Source organism: Trichoplusia ni, chromosome 8, assembly GCF_003590095.1.
Source record: "Trichoplusia ni isolate ovarian cell line Hi5 chromosome 8, tn1, whole genome shotgun sequence".
In the NCBI taxonomy this organism is placed as follows: domain Eukaryota; kingdom Metazoa; phylum Arthropoda; class Insecta; order Lepidoptera; family Noctuidae; genus Trichoplusia; species Trichoplusia ni.
This window is the reverse complement of record NC_039485.1, coordinates 1851419-1872302: the sequence shown is the minus strand read 5'-3', so window position 1 is coordinate 1872302 and position 20884 is coordinate 1851419. Positions and strand designations below refer to the sequence as shown.

Here is a 20884-nt window from a genome sequence, read left to right as displayed (position 1 = left end):
TGCTTGTTTTACAACTACCTTTAGCTAAAGAACCTTTACATTTCCTCCAGGTTTGTCGTGATCAAGACTAGGTGTACGTGAGTAATATCTGGTTAATCATAAGAACTATTGTGTACCCATATTTGCAAAATACTATTATATTATATTCCATTATATTCTGGATTTTGTGTCAAGATATTCAATGTGATATCTGATTAATCCTCGTTATTATTAGACCGTCATAAAAACATTACATTCTACCAATTATTTAGCGATAGTTTTTAATATTCGCTAAACTATACAGATTTCTGTTAACGAAAACACATTCAATAAAACGTATAACATTTCGTAAAACAAGTCTCTTTTGAAACTATACCCAATTATTTATTCGATTTTATAGTTAAAATACGGGTCCTATTTCATTGTGAATACAGGTAAACAAATGCCTTGCAACACGTTAAAATGTATGGAGTATTTTGTTACGATTAATAAATCTATGTCGACAATATCAACAAATGTGTATGATTGATATAGATTGATGCATATAATTACATACAAAGCTTCATATTACTGGCTAGGGTTACTATTACCATAATGGACCTCTTTTAAGGTAAGCGATGGAATGAATAATTTTGTTCCATACCTCATCGTCTGCCTAACCTTTTCCTAGGTAACAGCTGATTTTTTTTCTTAAGTCTTTTTAGGTTTCAGCTAAATATCGTAAGATTAATGGGTATTTTACATGGAACAGCTGCTGGTCAACCTCCAGAGCTTCTATAGATTACGTTAACAATGATCTCCCTCTTAATTAAGATAAAATCTGATGAAGATCGTATCGGAATTGTGACGCTGGGATTTCCTTACAAATAGGAATTACAAAAAAAAAATCACCGTCAGTTTAACTTTTGACCGTACCTCCTTTTGTTATACCGCCAACAGAAATACAATATCCTTACAAATTTTAGCCACGTAGCTATCACGGTTCAAAGATACAGCCTGGTGATAAGCGGACCGACAAACAGACACTGAAGCTTTAGTAATTGGGTTCTATTATAAACCTTTGGGTCGCATCGACATTCAAAATACAACACTATTACTCTACTTTAGCTTAAGAATATTCATAATCTCAATCACTATAAAAATAATTACTTTGGGTTGTTAGTAACGTTTTTGGATTTATCTAATAAGCGTGCCTACAGAAGCTAGTGGGCCACTAAATTACAGGTCCTTTTGTCATTAAATATTCAGGTTCTAAAAACTGTGTGCTTGTAACATCTGGCTTTTTCTCAAGTCATTACTCAATCTTAGAACATTCAACGAATTGCTTCTTTTCAGGACACAAATGTGCTGTCAAGAATAGATTCAGAATTATTATTTTTTATATTAATAGTTGACATTTGTTAGTTACATCGTTATAATGGTTATGTAAAATTAAACACGACACCCAAAACGTTCGTTTGAACTAGCTTTTAGTACAATGAAAACAAGTTTGAAATGCAATGTAGCTCGTCGCGTTTAAACCTTTCTTTTCGTTGTCTTGACGATAAATGCGTTGCAAACTGTCTATTCGTTTTAAACCTATCAACATGCAGTTTCAAAAAAGATTATTACGGTAGATTTCTGTACAAATGTGAGTCCGATCAATTCCTGAATAACTTGTATGTGGTCCCGGGATCCTATGAGTCTGTAAGCCGGCGACGCGACGCGGGCCCAGCTTAACGCCCGCTCGACGCTATCGCGTTTATGCATCAACTATTAAACTTTCGCATACTACGTGTACTTTTGTTTAACGTACTTATAAGTTTTCAACTCCTCTCGCTGGGTTTATGTTCGTACCCGAAGACCGTGATATTGCACTGTATATTCGGGATTTTCAGGATACGTTACCCATGCACGTAACAAAGTTTTCATAGATCCTGTTTAAATTAATTCGGTACCCCATAAACAAGAGAGCATAAATGTTACCCGAACCGAATAAATACTTATTTTTATTACATCAATGTATGGATAAGTAACATATTCCACCAAAACTTTGCTACATCCAAGCAAATCCCTGCAATAAAATGTTTCCTAAACCTTCTTAAGGAAAGTTATAATAACTCGGAGATACAGGAGAAAAAATGCCGTGTATAGTCGAGGAGACAGACTCCTGAAGACACCATTATCGTGGCCCATTGTCGTCGGAAACTAATCTCGGAATGATTGCGCTCTCCGACTGTTTATATATAAAAGCTTTGTTGGAAGTATGAATGTAATGCCCCGTAAGCGACCCTCGTACGTATTATGTCATTACGGCAAAAAAGTTGGTTTAAAAGTATTTTATCGTGAAAGATTCAAAAATTGTTCGAAGAAAACTAAAAGAAGAAGTTATTTATGTATCACATATATGATACCCAAAGTGTTGTAGAACGTATATATGTAAATGAAATAAATGTGGTTCTGTTGTTTAACTTAATAATTTTTAAGACTAAGTACATCGAAGTTCTTAAAAGTATCTGCTATCTACATACTTCTTACACTTATTTAAAAACCATGAAATTTTTATAGTTACACAAGTTGTCTTAATACACGTTTGTGATAAATAAAGCAATGATTTATCAATATTCTATGATGCTTCGATTACTTATCCGTTTTTCTTATTTATACACACTACGTATATGTGAAATGTACAAACAAAATATTTAAAAAAAATGTTTATAATATGACCGCACGCTAATTTATCTTTGTAATTTAAGAAAATGTTGACGCGTATGCCCCGGGCGGGTCTCGAGGATAAAACAATATCATATAATTATGGGCACAACGAAACGTTTTGTTGATAACGAGCTACTTTATTATCTTGTGAAGTGGAGAGCTTGTTACGGAGTCATATATAATATGTAGAGTGGTGAAATGTGGTATTGCGAAAATAATTTAAGTCAAAATTCCAAAAATTTAATATTTTTATATGATGTAACGGTTTAATCACGTGTATTCGTCGGGGTAGCCCGACAAGTTTCGGACCCAACTGGAGTCCATAATCATGAGCAGACGCGGCGGGGTCGCGAGTCAAACTCTTTTATTTATATATTGTTTAATATTTCGCATATATTTAATCTATGAAGTTCCTTGCTAGGTCGTTTCTGAGAATGTAATTTTGGAATCGCTAAATTTAGGCCTGAACTGAAAATAAAAATATTACGATTCTGGTTTAAATTTTTTATGTTTATGAGCACACAAATTTTATAAATAGGGAGCAGATCTCTGCCTAGCAGAAAATATACGTTCACTACTAAACAAACAAAAACCTATTACTATTACAATAACAATGCATAATAACTATAGTTACGATTACAATTATTTACCAGGAGATTGCTTCCTTCGCACAGGATACTCTTACCAGCTATAAACTCCGGAATGCTTCTTCCTTCCCTCATTCACGATTACCATCTAAACATAAGCATTACGTTAAACTTACCAAGAACCGAAAATTATGAAAGTTGATATACTACAAATTCCAATAAAGTATCTCGACTAAATTACTACTAGTACCTACATTCACAGCTCTCTGTATATATTTTTCTTTCTGAAACAGGCCGTTCGTTTTCCTTAAGGGCTCTAGCAAGAAACCAATTTATCTAAGTTTGCCACTACGAAATATGTCACGGAGTGCTGTGTATAATTTCCTTTGCTATAAATTACCGGGTGACAGCTCTTTGCGGATATTAAGGTTTAAGTGTATTTAGGTAAGTAACTGTGTAGGTACGATTAATCTTTTAAGGAACCCTTTTGAAGAAATGGTTTTTGCTGTAGTTTCGGAGGAGCTCGTGGCTAAGCTATAACCGCATAAGTGATTCGATCACAGGTTAAGCTATGCTTGACGCGGTTGGTCCGTGGATGGTCGACCATCTTTGTCAAAACGAGTTCCTCCGTGTTTCGGAAGACACGTTAAATTGTGGGTCCCGGCCGTTATTCCTACATCTTTGACAGTCGTTACAGATAGTCAGAAGCTGAAAAAGTCTGACAGCCAGTCTAACCAAGGGGTATCGTGTTGCCCAGGTAACTGGGTTGCGGAGGTCAGATAGGCAGTCGCTCCTTGTAAAACACTGGTACTTAGCTGAAACCGGTTGGACTGACAGCCGACCCCATCATAGTTGGGAAAAGGCTAGGCCGATGGTTTTTGCTGTAGTTTGAACTTGGGCTGCAATAAAATACCCAGAAACGTTTTTATTACATTCTTTTGTTTAGTTATACCACGACCTAAAGTCGAACACCAAGCATCATAATTGTAACGTTTTGAAAGTGCATGAAAAATTTAATAAAGGCGTTACCCTGTCCCTTTGACAGCAAAGTTATTTCAGATTGATCTTTTTTTTACAAATGCGTGACAATTGAATAATATGATGACGCGGAACTGATCTAACGCTTTCCCTGGTGAGTATACTAAGATACTCAATAAAACGATCAGGGATATCTATTTAGAATCGTCTTGACTTGTACTGTTATTCTAAAGAAAGCAAGTAAGCTAAAAACGTTTGTATTTTTACTGTTTCAGATTCTAATGTCCTTATAATCCAGGTTTTTTTTTACAGTCAGTATCGTCTTAGAATGACTAAAAAAGTGCAGCTTTCTTTGAAAAAGTCACAATGATTTTCGTGGAACGACATAGCCAGTCATCACAACATTTTCCTTTTGGTATGGTCCAACTTATTTGGTAAACTTAAATATCCATGGAAAACTTAAAAAATGGAAAATTTTAACTACGTATATTAATTAAAGCTGAAACGCAATTCTCATCAGCCGTCTTTTGTTTGGTTGTAACAGCATTACATAAAGGTCACAACATGTCCTCGGCTTTTCATCCAATACTCAGCTCTGCTTCATTTCCATACAGAATTGTATTATTGTTCAGTATTCTGTGGAAGGATAAATATATTTCAATTTCCTGGTATTGCTTTCAAAGCTAGGTATGGGGTATGTGGGAATGCATTACTGATACCGTGCTACGGACAGACGGTGCAGGTATGAGGAGATAAAGGCGGCTTTTTGCGGGATTTTCGTCCGAAACTAGCCTTTATTTGAGAGCCTGTTTTGTTTCTGCACTCTGGAAAAATCTTTATTGTGTACCGGTATATGACAAACCGTTTACACTAATACTAGGCCACGTAAAAAAGAACTCGTACCTAAAAAGAATTCGTAATCGAAAAGAAAAACGAATGTTTCAGTTTTTTCTTGGTAGATAAAACCTTACTAAAGTTTTTAAAGGGAGGACTCTCCCTTATGATTCATAGAGTCATTTATAAATCAAATTACTCCTAATCAACTAGGTGTCATTTAATTCTTGAATTATACCGATCAAGACCTACTAAAGGCTGTATCCACAATAGATTGTTTAGTTTCCATACCAATAATATTGCAAGCATTATGCTAGACAGCGGCTGTCATGAATACGATCGACGTTCAATTAATTAATCTAACATAACACGGTGCTCGGAAGCAAGATAATTACTACATTGTCATAACCGCACGATTAGCAGCGCTTTGCTTAGTATTAAGGGTCGCAGGATCTAATGGTTCCCACGATCAATCATTCAATGTTGCTGTCAAACTATAAGGACGTACATGTTACCGTTACGACTTTGGCTGGGTTGGTGTGGGGTTTATTTGACAGGGTTGATGGTCTAGTTGTTGATTAGTCTGACTGCTATTTTTATGATGGATACGATAATAGGTTGTGTCTAGGTGTAATTTATCTAAAATTTGTGCGTTTTTCAGTCTGCTTCAAGCTTTGCTCAGCTGAGGTTAGCTAAGGTTGTGTTGGGAGAGTTATCTGCTGTACTGTGATTATCTTTTCTACTTTATTGCATAAAATAATCTATTACAACGACAAAGTATGAGTCGTTCTCGGAATAAATACTCACCGAAAAATTTCTAGGTAAAAGTTAGAGCCGTAAAAATCTACAAATTTAATATGTAGATTTGTTAATGCATTACATATATTTCCGAGAAAACTACAAATGAAAACTGCATACAGGTTTCACGGTTTTTCCCAACGCATTTATATGTAATGGATTTTGTGTTATAAGTATTTTAACAACACTAACATTAGATTTCCGCTTTTATATAGCTAAATTACAACTTAATACTGTCTACCAGCACAAGACAGATCCCTAAAAGCAACCAGATTGAAGTATGTAGCAATTGAAATAACAGTGTGTCTCTACGGACTGCTGAGTCATACGATCACAGGTGGAACCCAAGATAAGTATTTGAGAGTATTTCGCTGTCCCATGCAGTGACGTAGACAATCCCCAGAATGTGATCAGTTGAGGATACGGTTCATATTAATTTATGGATAAAAATGCCTTGGGATACAAAGGATAGTAAGAAGTTTAAATACGAAATGAGAGCTTTTCTTACGTAGCCTGTGTCAGATCCCACTGCTAGGCAAAGGCCTCCCTTTTTTCTTTTAGTTTTAAGAGAACTCTAAGTGTTTCTTTTTTCTGTATACCTCAGGGTTATGTATATCTTATAAACAATGTCAGTTCGCATCACCACAGCCAAGACGTTTAACTCGTAATTCTTTTCAATAAGTGGCTCGTCACTTTTATACATTTGAGACATAGTATAAGATGAGCGTTGTCGCGTAGAGAAATGTAATTAGAAAATGGACTTATAACCTAACTTGAGATATTATCAAGTGGAGAAGAATGCAAATAACTTTAAGTTCAAGTTATAACTAAGATTGAATGATTCAAAATCAAGTTCCATCTAAATTAAGGATATGATTAATCTTCGCAAAGACGTCTAAATCATGATGAATCACTGGATCTCTCGAGGAAGATATTGCACGTGTAATTAATTACCGCTTTGAATGAAGACAGGTCTTATTGAACGCAGACCGCTTTTGTGAATGCAGAACTTTTTATCTTTTTATGAAGCCAATTTGCGAGGTAGTTAATTTCTAAGTTTTTACTAACCTTGCCTATATCAAAAGGTGGTTTGTGTACGCCAGTAGGACATTTACAGACTTGTATTTTTTCTACACAAGAATTAGACTTCAAGTCACATTTTATTTCAATGGGAAAAAGTTTTTTAAATGAATTCATGTTTCTACGGTTCGACTCAATTGTACATATCATAGCCACTTTTCAATATTTTTGCCACAATAACATTTCAGTTTCTCATAGTAAATTAGGTTCACTTCCGAGTAAGTACATATTTAGGTTGGGCGAGGAAACTCAACAGAGAGTGAGAAAAGGCAATGAATTGTATGTAAGATGTAATTATGATAAGGAAGGGAGTGATCGCTGAATGCTGATATATCAGGTAGAGGGGAGAAAGTCCAAAAAACCTTTTAGAGGCCTATCGCCAAGTGTTAACATTATATCATGGTTATTGTGAGAGAGGGATGCCGCTACATACCGTACAGTGCGCTGTCTCACTTCTACAACTTCAAAGTTGGTATTATGAAGTTACAGAAAAAAATAAATCCACTGTATGTCTTTATGGCCGGCCTATTAAACAAACGTACTCAGGTCACGTGGTTGTGGGTTTGCATGAGTACTTTTTGTTCAAATAACTTTTGTTGTCATAAGGAAAACATGATACAGGAAACTCTGATACGTATCTTGTTAAAAGGAAATGAAAATACCATCGTTTTATACTCGTATGTGGAAGTATGTATTTTCATTAAATTTCTGTTTATTTAGGTTAGAGAATACTTTAGAAATTACAAGATAGATTCATCATTATATTTAATAATACAATGGTTCGTAACACTCGTTCGTATTTATCGTGATATCCTGTTTAACAAATTGAAAATGCTAATATTAGATTATGTGAAAACACACACACAAAATTATAGACTTAATGTCTATGCGATACTATTTTAGGTAGTCATTCACATTTCCCCTGAAACCAGTGCTTTATATTTACTGAGTCTCCTAACCAAACATTCGCTCCATAAGCTGTACAAAACTTAAAATAACTGAAAGCTACAACATTGTATAGGCGAGCTTTTACCACGGAAATGTCGATGCACGTCCGACAACAAAGTTATAGCGGCTTGTCCCACGCAGGAAGCGATGACGTCACGCTGTGGACCTACCCTCAAGTGTGTGGCTATTAGAGCCCTTTGTATTAACTTTGTAAAGTTATACGGTCGAAGGTACGAGTTTAGGTGCAAGGGACTTTATAAGCTGGTAAGGATTTTCTTTTGTTGTGGCTTTGGGAAGTTTTGAGTGTGCGTATGGTATATAAATAGATTTTACTTCAATTTTAATAGTAAACTAAAATTAAATACTATAAGGTAAAGATATAGGTAAATTGTGCGTTTATTTTAAAGCCCCACGTTGGGCGCCATTATTAATTTTAATACATATTATTTTCATGGTTCGTTTGTTCATATCGTAATATCTATTTATGCGATTGCGATTAATAAATAGGTCACATAATTGTATTTCGAGATCGAAATAATGCTGCAACTAATAGCAGTGTCAGAATGTAGGGCGGTCATGTCAGCGTGGTCTTGTTATCGGCGCTCGTCCTATTTCGGTCGCTAACTAACATTCGGCACTTCTGTACCGATCTGATGTCGGAACTACAAACTTAGGACAGCGAATATAAGGCTACGGAATATTGGTTTGATCAAGTTTTAGGAAGGAGATTTTAAGTAACTTTTGATTTGGATCTGTCATTGACGTTTTGTGAGTATAATTTAAAGAGTCTTGAAGCACGGCTGGTGAAAAATTATAAAATAGTATAACTTTTACCAACTTTTTGGAATCGAAAACTTTAACTGTTTTCCGCAACAGCAAGTTTACTTTAAAAGCTAGGTGCGTAATTTAGGACCCTTTTTTTAGGACTTTTGACTAAGTTCTGAGAGATATTAAATACATCTAAATATTTCAGAGAATTTAATTTTTTTAACATAAGGACTAAAAGGGTTTTGATAAAGGTTTATAAGATAGTTATGATAAACAAACGCAGCTTTTTTCCAACGTTTTCGGAAACCAAATATTGCAAAGACGGCTTCAAGACGGTGCAGTGCGTCTTTTCGCCACTTTCAGAACTCCAAGTTTACTAAAAAAGATAGCAACGGCCCCCCTGTATAATAATATTACTCTTTATTATAATTACTTTTAATAAGTATATAATATTTAAATGAGAAAGCAAGTAAGTTACCAAATGTCTTATGCACACGTTACAAACGCATTTACTTGTTACTTCGAAACTGTCTTGTTAGCGGGGAACGTATGAGTTGTATCAGTAACTAATGTTTAGTAAGTTCTGCGGCACCAACTGTACCTCATTAGAATGTTCTCGAATGTTCTGTAATGATCGAATCTTCTATGTACGTTGCAACAGTTCTGATATTGATTGTAGGACTTCGTAACTTAGAATTTCAAAGAAATAATAGTGAATATTGGTACTCTACTCCTGCTCTTAATTAAGTTTAAGTTCGGAAGTAATTTTTATGCAGGTGTATTTATAATGGTGATAAATAATGATCAAACATTATTTAATAAATAAACGCTTAGTATATTTAATAAACTGTTTTAAAGGCCATTTTATCTTGCCAAGTAATTACACGTCAGTGACAGTATTTTAACAGTGTTAAAATGTTCCACATTTTACTTATTATGTATGTAGTTTGACGAATAGTGGTCATAATTAATCCGTTATCTCATTACGCGGTGAAATGAGTTTCAGAATTCACCAACATTAAATATAGTGCTCTAAAATTGTTTTACACAATTTATTATCATTTTGTAGCCGGTAATGCACTATTACGTCACTCAACGATAAAACATAAGCCCATGGAATGGAAACATTAGCGGATTCTGTCCATTACGCGGTATTAGCGGTTAAGGGATTCTGTATATTTAAGAAGAGTTATGGTTAAATATAAATTTCAATTTTATTAAAAAAAAATACTAAGTAACTCGTTGCAATCATTTTTTTAAAACTGCGGCTCTTTCCCCTTTGTGAAAACAACACGACTCAATATCGGTATCACAATTTTCAATTCTAATTTTTAAGTTGGAAACAAAATGGGTGACTGTTTCTATGGTTAGCGATATGAGTGATGACTGTAACATACTTTATTAATGTTTATTTAAAAACAACTTAACATAAAGGACAGATTAAATGACGAAGAAAGTCTGAACAAAAACACAGTTTAGAAAGGGTCTTCTCAAACTCCATAACAAACAATTACTGGACCACAAACGTAGTTTTAAAAACATTTAAGTGAAGTTCAGGATTTGTGGTCGCCAGTACATCTACTTCAGTAATTAGCGAAGTTTGTCTCCTTTCCCACAGTCACGCGGCCCCGTCTGACTTGATACAATGGCTTTAAGGCTCATTTGGAAAGAGCGTGAATATCCCGTATATTGCAGTACATTGCGGGGCTACACAACGCTGATATCAAAAGTGATATATCATAGCAAGCAATGTATCATAACCCGCACGATATACCTGGATTCGTTGGTACGAGTTTTAGTGTGTCACTTGCCAGATATTTTCTGGAACCGTACTCATACCTTATACTAATTTAAGTTTGACACTTCGAGGACAATTTGTCAGCCTTTGCTTTTGTCTTATTATTCGGATGATTGATTGTCTGAATTTACTATCTCAGAAATTAAATTCCGTTCTTTGTGTTCTAGCTGAGATTGAGTTTTAAATTAATTTTAGTTTAGAGAGAATATCTGTATATGACTAATATAAAATTAAAGGTAAGAAACTCTGATGATGTAGAATAAAAATGTTGCGATTTTAGAAAAGAAAACAAATTACTTAGATACGTACATAATATGTATATTTTCACCAAAATTTTGATATAGACTGTAACTATTTCTTCTATGAAATCTACACAACGATTAAAAAAAAAACAACTACCAAATAATCGTACATATCAACTCAAAGAAGCAAACTCCTGCGAAACATCAAAGCTCAAAATCTATTGCTGGCTCATACCTAATACTCCAATTAATTACAGCATACGCTGTAAACACTTCCATATACAATATCAACTTGTAAAGGTTATTAACGAAACTTCGTCGTGAAGTTAAGCTTATGCCGTGGGTGGAAGTTTATTTGCAAATTCTTAGCAACACTGAGAATACTTCAGCGAGTTATGTCGAGTGAGTCGAGAGGATACGCCGGCCTGTAGATTAATTACTACATACTGGCTTTAGATTTTGTAGTTTAAAACTTATTTTAAGGCGATAAGGTATAAAATTGAAGGCGAAAAGTTAAAAGTTAGGTTAAAATTTTTGGATGACGTTGCGTTTTTCTTAAGGTGTGTGTTATGTGTCGATTTATGGATCGTGTAAGTGTTAAAAGAAGCGGTTCTTAACATTTTTAGGAAAAAATACCTTAGGTTTTATCGAATATATATAATTTTATGTATCTTACCATGATGCCTTGGGTGTAATGACTTAAATGATCTCAACATCAGGGAACACAAAACGACTTTTCCGATTACTCCGAAAATTTAAAAGAATCATACAATTCTACAATTGCCTTAGTACAATATATATTCAAAATGTATAAATAAGGATAAAAATGCATTGTAAAGCAATAAGTTGGTCCTCACGAATAACTAGTTGTTATTTCTGTGCAGTGGTCGCGGGAGAGACCGCCGAGCTCTCGAGCCGCGCACCGCTCGCTGAGCCCGCGCCTACTAAACTTCCAAGTATGTCTTCTAATATAAATAAGACAAAACGCTACAATAAGATCTCGTTATACCAAAATTATAAGCAAGAAACCTCTTTGGTTGCTCCTGCGTTGCTTTTTGTTTTAATAATTCAAATGTCGAATGACTGAAGCTTTGACTAGATTATGACTCTATGGATGAATTTTAAAATTGTTGGTTTAGCACGACGTTGAGTGATTGGCCAGATTCAGCACCCTTTTACCAAATCATTCATTCATTATTCGAATACACTAGAATGTTCATAAAAATGTTCTTAGTCTATGCATTCATGATCGCAACCTGGAAACCACATTACCATTTAAAAAGAGATCTTATTCTAGCGGCACTTAGATAACCCGATTGCAACACTAACACTGCACTTATATAATGCCACTATGTCCAGCACGAATCCGTCACTGGCTTGTAATCGTTACAAATTGACCGAGCGAACCAAAGCCCTGAACAAATTTAATTTTCATTTTTACTCCCACATTTTCAGTGTAGCAAAAATTTTAACGCACAGGGTTGAAATTAAAATTGATACGAAGTAAGTGCAGGCCATAAATGGAGTTGTATTATCACTGGCGTATTTCCAATAGGAGCAACACTGGCAACCCTGGCACAATGTAGATCCTATCACTGCCATCCCATTTTCGATAAAGTTCGTTCCACGTTTGTTTACTTCCGTCATCCCATTCTGCTGTCAGTTCTAATTTGAACCCTGATTTGAAAACGTGGTTCCATTGTTTTAGAATTCGATTTGAAATTTAAATATGGAACGATTCTGACCCTTGGAAAACTTTGACAGCTGTCTGGTAATTTAAAGGTGTTAAAAAGATAATAAAAGGAATTTAAAAATATAACAATAAAGTTCGAATAGTGGTGTATCCAAGTTTACCAGAATTCAATTAGTGTGGCACAATCATAGTGCAAGTTCCAGACCGCAACCCAATTCACTTGACCGCTTTTATTGTTTTAGCGTAAACCTAAGCATGTGTGTCGTATCAGTCTATGTTAAGGATTTACCGTAAGCGTTTTCAAGTACCTAAGTATAACATGACTTTATTGCAAGATCTTTTTACTTACAACTACAGATACAAGAAAACCGCATTAAAATGCACAAAAAATATATACGGGTAAAGGACCATAACAAAGTTACGGGCGAAGAAAAAGAGTAGGTAGTTTTTAAAGTGCGACCTAGCTTTAACTCTGAGAGTGTTCGCGACATTTACCAAATGATACAGTCTCCGCGCAACCCACACAATTTGTAACAAAAGCTTCGTGTGTATAAAACATGGAAAGGGTTAACACTAACAGTTATAGTTCATTGTGTGAATAAAAGAGGTTGAATACGAATAGTTGAGAGGTTAAACAGTACCTTTTATAAAATAAATATGAATAAGGTTTAAAAAAGAAATTAAACGCTCGTCTTACAAAAATAATAATTTATTTTCTATTCCACTGTCTTCAATGCAACGAGGAAGCCGTGCACGCTCCACCGAAGCGGGATTCTAATTCAATTTAAATTTCAACCAATCATAAAATATGAAAATAATAATTTAAAAAAATGGAAGCTGAAGGAACAGGCTGGTAGAATTTTAAACTGGACTATACATAGAATAAAAACTTTTTGTGTATTGAACGACTCATGTGTGGTAGTGCCTCAAGGGTTTAAACAAGCTTTTGAAATCGCCGCCATATTTAAAAAAAAGGTTTAAGTTGGGCTGGAGCACGTCCGTTAAAGGGTGCTATTTCGGTAATAAAACACTGAAGGTCTTTCATTATTTCCGTGAAGGTAACGATTTCGTTGAAACTGTGGTTTTGGCAAATATTAAAAAAAAGATTTTATATGTATTTCTCATTGAAAATTCTTAAACGTAGTATTGCTTAGTTTTATGTCTTTTAATCCACAGTGCATGTTATTTGTTTTAATAATTGTAAGCACAAAATACATCAAGGGAAAACCTCATAACTTTTTGGCTTTAATAGAAGTAAATAAATTTATCAATGATCAAAAACGGCCAATTTCTAGTTAAGAATAATTAATAACAACGTAACATTTATTTTCACCCATTTATATATCTAAAGCTGACCCTAATCCGTTATCAGGGTTTTCCAGAAGCGGAAAGGGTTGGACAAAGCATTTTATGGCCGTTCCCGACCGCGCGTGTCCGTGACGTGTTTATTGCGTGAAAACGATACCGCTGCGTATTTATTATCGTATGCGGGACATGGATTGACTGCAACATCCCGTTGTGTCACAACTCTATGCCGATGACATTTATGTTGTGGGCGGTCACAGCTGTTTGGATCAGGCAATTATTACGTCATAGTCTAAGATGCCTCTTGTGACGACGTGGGTGTCTCAGATAATGAAATCGTTCTGACAATTTATTGAGTTCGAGTGATTAGAAAAATTGAAAAAGTTTACTTATAGATTTTTTTATGTTAAACGTCTATAACTATTGACATTTTGTATATTTTATATAATAATTGGTAGAATACTAACACATTGTAAAAGTGTCCTGATATTAATCAACTTTAAAATAGATATACCCCCTTCGAGTTCTGAACAGCTTATTACTGCTTGTATAACTTATTTGAGGTTTTTTTATTAGTTTTCTCTTTTTTCACAACATGCCCTTAAAATAGACTCAGTGACTCCGCATTTCTAAATATGCTTACGATTCTTTTCGCTATCTGCCGCTATATCGTCACCCGTTACAAACGTGACCATATTGCTAAAGTTATCCTCTAGAGGACCGCGATTAGACCCACATACATTAGATCTCAATCTGTATAGAGACAATGTGTGCCCGTTATCTAAGCCTCAAATTACAAAATTGTCTTTTAGACTTTAAAACCAAAAGTTTCAAGAAATCAATTTGAAGATTTTGTAATAGAATATTCTAGCTAGCTAGGTTAAACAATTAGGGTAACTTAAAGAAATATTCTTAATCCTTTATTGACAGCAAAGTTTTTACGAGAAAAAAATGTAGGAAGAAAGTAGTGTTTAGGTACAATCAGGTCTCTTAAGAATCAAAATCAAAAAGTTTATTTCAAATGGGCCGTTTTCCAGGCACTTTTAAAACGTTATAGTAATGGAATTGACTCTAATTGCGCGGTTCCAAAAAGTCATTCGAGAAGAACCGGCAAGAAACTCCATGAGTCCCAAGGATAAATTATAATTAACCATAACAATATTTCCACATAGCAATTAACCTTGATACGTTTGTACAGAGTGCGACCGCACATTCGTGAGCCGCGGCGGCGGCAGCAACGGCACGTTCCACGCGCCGGAGCTGCTGAACCCCAACAACCACAGCCGGCAGTGCCTCTACACGTTCCTGGCCGCGCCCGGCCAGCGCGTGCTCGTCGAGTTCCGCACCTTCGACCTCCGGGGAAAGCCGCCAGAGTATGATATTATACCTTTTTATTCTTCTACTTATTAAATCTCTCTATTCATTTGTTTGGGCACAAATTTTCTACAACGGTTTCAAAGCTATAATTTCGTAGCTTCCAATAAAGGAATTACGCTGAATTACGCTAAGTGAAGACTAACTTAACCTAACTTTTTAAGATCAAATTTTACCCGAGCTTAATATATCGGTTTATTAATATACATTTTACACTATAGTGTTCATAAAAAATGACTTCTTAAATTAACACCAAATAAAGGTTGAACGATGTGTTGTTGATTTTGTAATGAAATGTGACAAAATGACACAATGCAAAGCAAAATAATTCCTTGACTTGTGAGTAGGTCTACGTCTTACCATAAATAAGAAATAAACTGGCTCACACATATGTGCTGAACGAATGGCACCCTCCGATCATAACATGCCATTATTTGATTTTATCGCTCATTTATTTGTTTTCTTGCAGTGGAGCCGCAGTGGGCGAGCTACCGGCGTAAGTATCGCCTTCCCTTTTACCCTTCCCTTATTATTTAGGACACAAACATGTTTTCTACCAATCCTATTATTTATGTGCATAAGTACAGACTTAGAAATTAGGTCAAAGTTTTCCGGGAAGGGAAACCTTGACTCAGATAAAGTTCGTTTGATGTATTCCGCTGAGTGCTCGAAATATTCGTTATGTTGATGACTTTGTGGTCTAACTGATGCCTGACGCCTGATTGTCAGCGATTAGATACGGCCAAATATGATTTGTGATATGTTCACATTCAAGCTTGACCTTGTTTTTTTTTAATTTTTGAGTAGATTATCAGTAATATTCAGTTCTAATTAAAACAGATCAAAAGATATATATGAATAACTATCTGGGGTTGTGATAGTGTATAGGCAACTCGAGTTCTGACTAGTCTGTTGTATCCGTTCAAAATATTGATGTATGCTATACCGATGTTTAACCTGGCAGATGCATGCACGAGCATATGGACATCTACTCGGAGATGGCGTCGCTGGAGGCGGGCGAGCTGGTGAACTCTGCGTTCGGCGGCCGCTACTGCGGGCCCATCCCGCCGCGCCGCCGCGTCTCGCTGCACCGCGCGGTCGCACTGTCCTTCTACACAGACAAAATGTACACGCCGCCAACGCTTTTCACAGGAACCTACCACTTCATCAACGCATGTAAGTTCAAAGACTTCATAAAGACTTAAAATTCAAAACCTAACGTTTTTTACTACGGTAGATTGGTAGAAAATTTCGTACATAAAGTATTCCGCCATTTTAGGTGTACACATACTTCTTGGCAATGTTTTCCTTGTCATCGTTGGGCTACATTGATCCTTTTCACCGCATTTTACTTAAATAATGAAGGTTTTTGCAGACAGCATTGTCAAATTCCGTAAAAATGCTTATTCACAACTTGTAGTGAATACTCGTAAATAGTCTATCCATTCTTAGTACTCAAATTGTTTCGATGTTTAATTTTTCAATGAAACATTATTACTTCGCGCAACAACATTGAAGTGCCCGTCTAACTTGGGCCGGCGTGTCCGCATAACTAATGCCCAGCAGTTTGGAACTGTCACAACTTCGAGTCCTCCTTTATATCTGATCTAGTAAATTTTAAAATAACTCTCGACTTCCAAGAACTTTTGTTTGCCCTTCAAACAAAAGAGTTGTGCTACATCTCTTCAATATCGGAAAGCTGTAAACTAATAACAAGAGTGAAATAGTTCTATGAGTTACGAGGAAACTCTTGAAAATGCTTGAACAAGGAATAATAAAATGTTTACTGTGCAATTCAGTAATAGGTATTGTTTCATGCAAAACTGTTAACTATCTCGAGACTTTATACACAGCCAATAAAAGAGACTCAGGTATCGTTACTTTTATTACGTTATTTAAATAGACATTTAAAAGTAAAGACTTAATATTATAATAATGAAAATTTATCTAAATTTCCTCTTACCAGCGGAATTCGAGGTGGGCACTCCCGTTCCCAACACCATGTGCTCGTTCGTGATAGAGGCGAGCAAGCGCAAGACGGGGCTGTTGATGTCGCCGACCTACCCCGGCATCTACCCCAAGGACATGACCTGCAACTATCTGTTCAGCGGCCAGCCGGGGCAGAGGATACGCCTCGAGTTCAGGGACTTCGATTTGTTTTTCGGCGGACCCCAGTGAGTATTCACTTGTTTTTATTTCTGCTTCAATATATGTATATCTAAGATTTGATATTTTGCGTTCAGGCTAAGAAGTTTTATAATAAAAGAGAACCGTTTACGACATTGTATCCTAAAATGTTGTAAATGGTCTTTTTCGAACCGTCGCAACTTTGATCGTATTTTGAGACTTATATTTTTACAACGTATATCGGAAACTGTATTAAGTTCACTTGTGCTCTGAGCGGACTCCGGTTGTGTCAGAAACTTAAAATTTAATCGAACATCGAACCTTAGTTGTTAAATAAATCCTACATACGAAATATTGCGGTTTGCTTTTACGAAATGTATCGAAAAATACTAGTATACTAGTATGAGTAAGAAATTTTTCTGAGTCCAAATATTCTAATGTATCTTAACGTCTAGCTGTCCGTTCGACTGGGTGCGCGTATACGACGGGCCCGACAACTCGTCAGCCGTGATCGGCACGTACTGCGGGCAGCAGCGCAACCTGGTGCTGTACTCCAGCGACGAGAGGCTGCTCGTCACCTTCTACACGCTGCCGCGGTCCGCCAGCACGCAGAACCGCGGCTTTAAGGGTATCTTCGAGTTTTCAGAGAGTTTTGTTAAGTTAGGTAAGTACATCATTGATCATTATACAATTTTTAGGTGACCCGGAAAACCCCCGTTTTTTTACCATGGTGTAAAGAAAAACATTAAGAAATAGATGTTCAATTCTCAAATATTCTCAATATGCACACTAAGTTACATGAGATTCGGTGCAGATGTTTCGGAGGAGTTTAACTAAGAATACAGCGACTAATTTTGTCACCTTGATAACTTGCTACGAGAAAAGAGCTGTTCCCATAGCAAATTTTGTAGCGTGTAGCATCTGTAGCGTTAATTTGTCCATTTCAAAAAAAAGCCAGTAAACTATGAAATATTTTATAAATGAAGTACATTTAATTTCGTTAACAAATGTATGATTTTCTCCTTAAACAAACCAAAGGACTCATAAGAATTTATCGGTACACCAGCGTCATCGAAACTTTCTAATTTATTGCTTCTGCTCGGAGCACAGTTTTTCGTTTACCGTATCTCGTAGACAAAGTTTATATTACAAGGCGCCTGTTGTTCCAGATTTTATAAGTAAACACGACGCTGAGCACATTAGGGGCTCCGAATGCGACCAGAAGATTCTTAGTAAAAAGGAATCGACGGGATTCGTGTACCATCCAAATTATCCATTCCCCTATATACAAAAAGTTGTTTGTAGGTGAGTCATTCATAGTATTATTCAGATAGCTTTAAATTTGAGGATGTTTTTCATTTAATTCTTTTATTTGGTATGTTTAATGTAAAAAAATGTTTTTCGTTTCAGATATTTTATATACGGTATGCAAGATTCACAGAATTTGGAAAGGGTTCGATTAGAGTTTCAGAACTTTTCTATACCGAAAGGCGAAAAACCAAAACCAGAGTAAGTCTCACGTTACTGCTTTTTTTAAATTAAGACGTGTATGTTGAAATTATGTGCGATGATCATAACTTTTTTAATTCGATATATTTAGATATAGGTTGATTAGAAGACCATCTCAAGTATACTAGGATGATTAGCACTTTTTAAGGACAGCCTCGCCCAAAAAGCTCTTTCACTTTGCCTCGGACAGCGATGGGATGATATGATAATGACCAAACAGTCTCTATTCCCAACTGTGCCTGATTAAACAATACGTCCGCTTTCCAGTGGTGCATGTCCTGACGGCTACTTGAAGGTGTACCTGCGCGGGCAGGAGGCGACGGACTCGTACGACAAGCACGACGCGGAGCTGTGTGGTGAGGGCACCAGCGCCAGTGTCGGCACGCCGCCCTTCCCGCCGCCGCTGCTGTCTGATGGCCCCCGTCTCGTCATGGTTTTCAGCTCTGGGGAGCTGCAGGGTAGAGGGTTTAAAGCCAAGTATACTTTCGAGACTGGTGAGTTTTGATATCTATATCTGCTCGTAATTGAAATCGTAATCATTCCATTTGAGCGTTTTCTTTCATGGATTCAAATTCATCGTATATTTAGTGAGAAGCCATAAACAAAAGTTGGGAACTAGCTACAGCAGGACATTTTCAATTCCGCAGAGTATCGTGTACCGGGCACAGCGGCGCCGGGCGGCGAGTGCGCGTTCACGTACCGCTCGGAAGCGAAGAAGCGCGGCGAGTTCAACTCCCCTCGCTACCCCTCCAACTACCCTTCGCACACCAACTGCACGTACACCCTGGCCGCCACACCTAACGAACAGGTCACCGTCGTCTTCGATCACTTCAAAGTCAGAGCTGATGCCTGGAATGCTACAGCAGGGTTGTATAGGTAAGTAAATTAAGACTTGAGAGTGACCCTTCATTGCCTGGTAACTCATCGAAATTTTTTAACGTCGTGTTTGAATATATGCCTGTCTTCTACGCACCTAATACAGTTACCTTACCAGTAAAAAAGGCGTACTTCACGTAAGCATGTGTTCGTTTGCAGTGGCGCGACGTGCAGCGAGGACTGGGTAGAAGCCTGGTGGGTGGGGCGCGAGGGAGGGCGCGTGCCGCTGGGGCGCTGGTGCGGGCTGGCCACGCCGGGACCGCTGCTGTCGCCGCGCGGGGCCACCGGCCTCGTCATCGCGCTGCACACCGACTCTGAGTCCGTCGCCTCTGGCTTTAAAGCCAGATATATATTTGAGGTAGATATTCTTCTCACATAATCTAGTTTTAAGCTGTAAGCAATTCTGGCTTTTAAATATTTGATATCTGGCATTGTAAGTGAAAAAATAGCGAAAGTATGTCTTAAAATGGATATTGTTCTAGTCTTCAGGAAAATATGAGTGTTTTGTTTGACTACCAATTGTTTATCTGACTGACAGATGCTCAATCTTACCGACTACATTACAATTATTAAGCAAGGTAATGAGTCGTACTTATACATTAACCATAACGCTATATCACGTAAATAAGTCATAAACATTATATCCTTACGTCATGTCCACTACCAGCCGGCGAAGTCAATATTCGGCGACTGCGGTGGCAACATGTCAGGCGCGGAGTGGGGCGTCATCACGTCGCCGAAGTTCCCGCTCAACTACGAGCAGCCCAAGAACGGGCCAGCCTCGCGCGTCTGTAACTGGTTCATCACGGCGCGACCCGGGAAGAGAGTCTTGCTCAATTTTGTCTATTTTGCCGTCGAAGGACATCTTACTGGTAATTTTCCACTTATTTTTAGGACTATTACATCTTACGTCCTTGAAGTGGATTTTATCCTACCACGATGAGGCTTAGCCGTGGCTTAACTTATTTGTCGAAGAGAATGTAGGGTGCTTTAAGCCAATGTGGGAGACGATTAACACCTTCCCTTCCACTTCTGTATTTCTTCGAACTTAGTTTTTTTTTAACCTGGATCTAAAAAGTTGCCATTTTTTATCACAAAGTGCTTTGTTATTTAGAACGCGGATGTCCAGCGGCAGTCCTACGGCTGTGGTACGAGAGCCCCGGCCCGCCGCTCGAGCTGTGCGGGGAGAAGGCGCCCGGCGACCGCTGGCAGTACCTCTCCTCCTCCAACTCGATACGACTATCGTGAGTAAAGTTAACTTGCTCTAACATAAATTAACGGACAGGATTATCAA

General features: G+C 37.0%; 1 protein-coding gene across 1 annotated transcript in view; it reads left to right on the top strand.

The window, feature by feature from the left end:
- Positions 1-20884, top strand: part of LOC113496867 (cubilin) — an 84790-nt gene that overhangs the window by 62473 nt on the left and 1433 nt on the right. Inside the window, exons 4-16 of the mRNA XM_026876235.1 lie at positions 11591-11662; positions 14903-15077; positions 15548-15574; positions 16043-16254; positions 17045-17252; positions 17661-17869; positions 18375-18510; positions 18616-18714; positions 18982-19208; positions 19362-19590; positions 19750-19948; positions 20258-20462; positions 20705-20834. Of these exons, the coding sequence (XP_026732036.1) occupies positions 11591-11662; positions 14903-15077; positions 15548-15574; positions 16043-16254; positions 17045-17252; positions 17661-17869; positions 18375-18510; positions 18616-18714; positions 18982-19208; positions 19362-19590; positions 19750-19948; positions 20258-20462; positions 20705-20834 (2128 nt within the window). The remainder of the gene's footprint in view (positions 1-11590; positions 11663-14902; positions 15078-15547; positions 15575-16042; positions 16255-17044; positions 17253-17660; positions 17870-18374; positions 18511-18615; positions 18715-18981; positions 19209-19361; positions 19591-19749; positions 19949-20257; positions 20463-20704; positions 20835-20884) is intronic.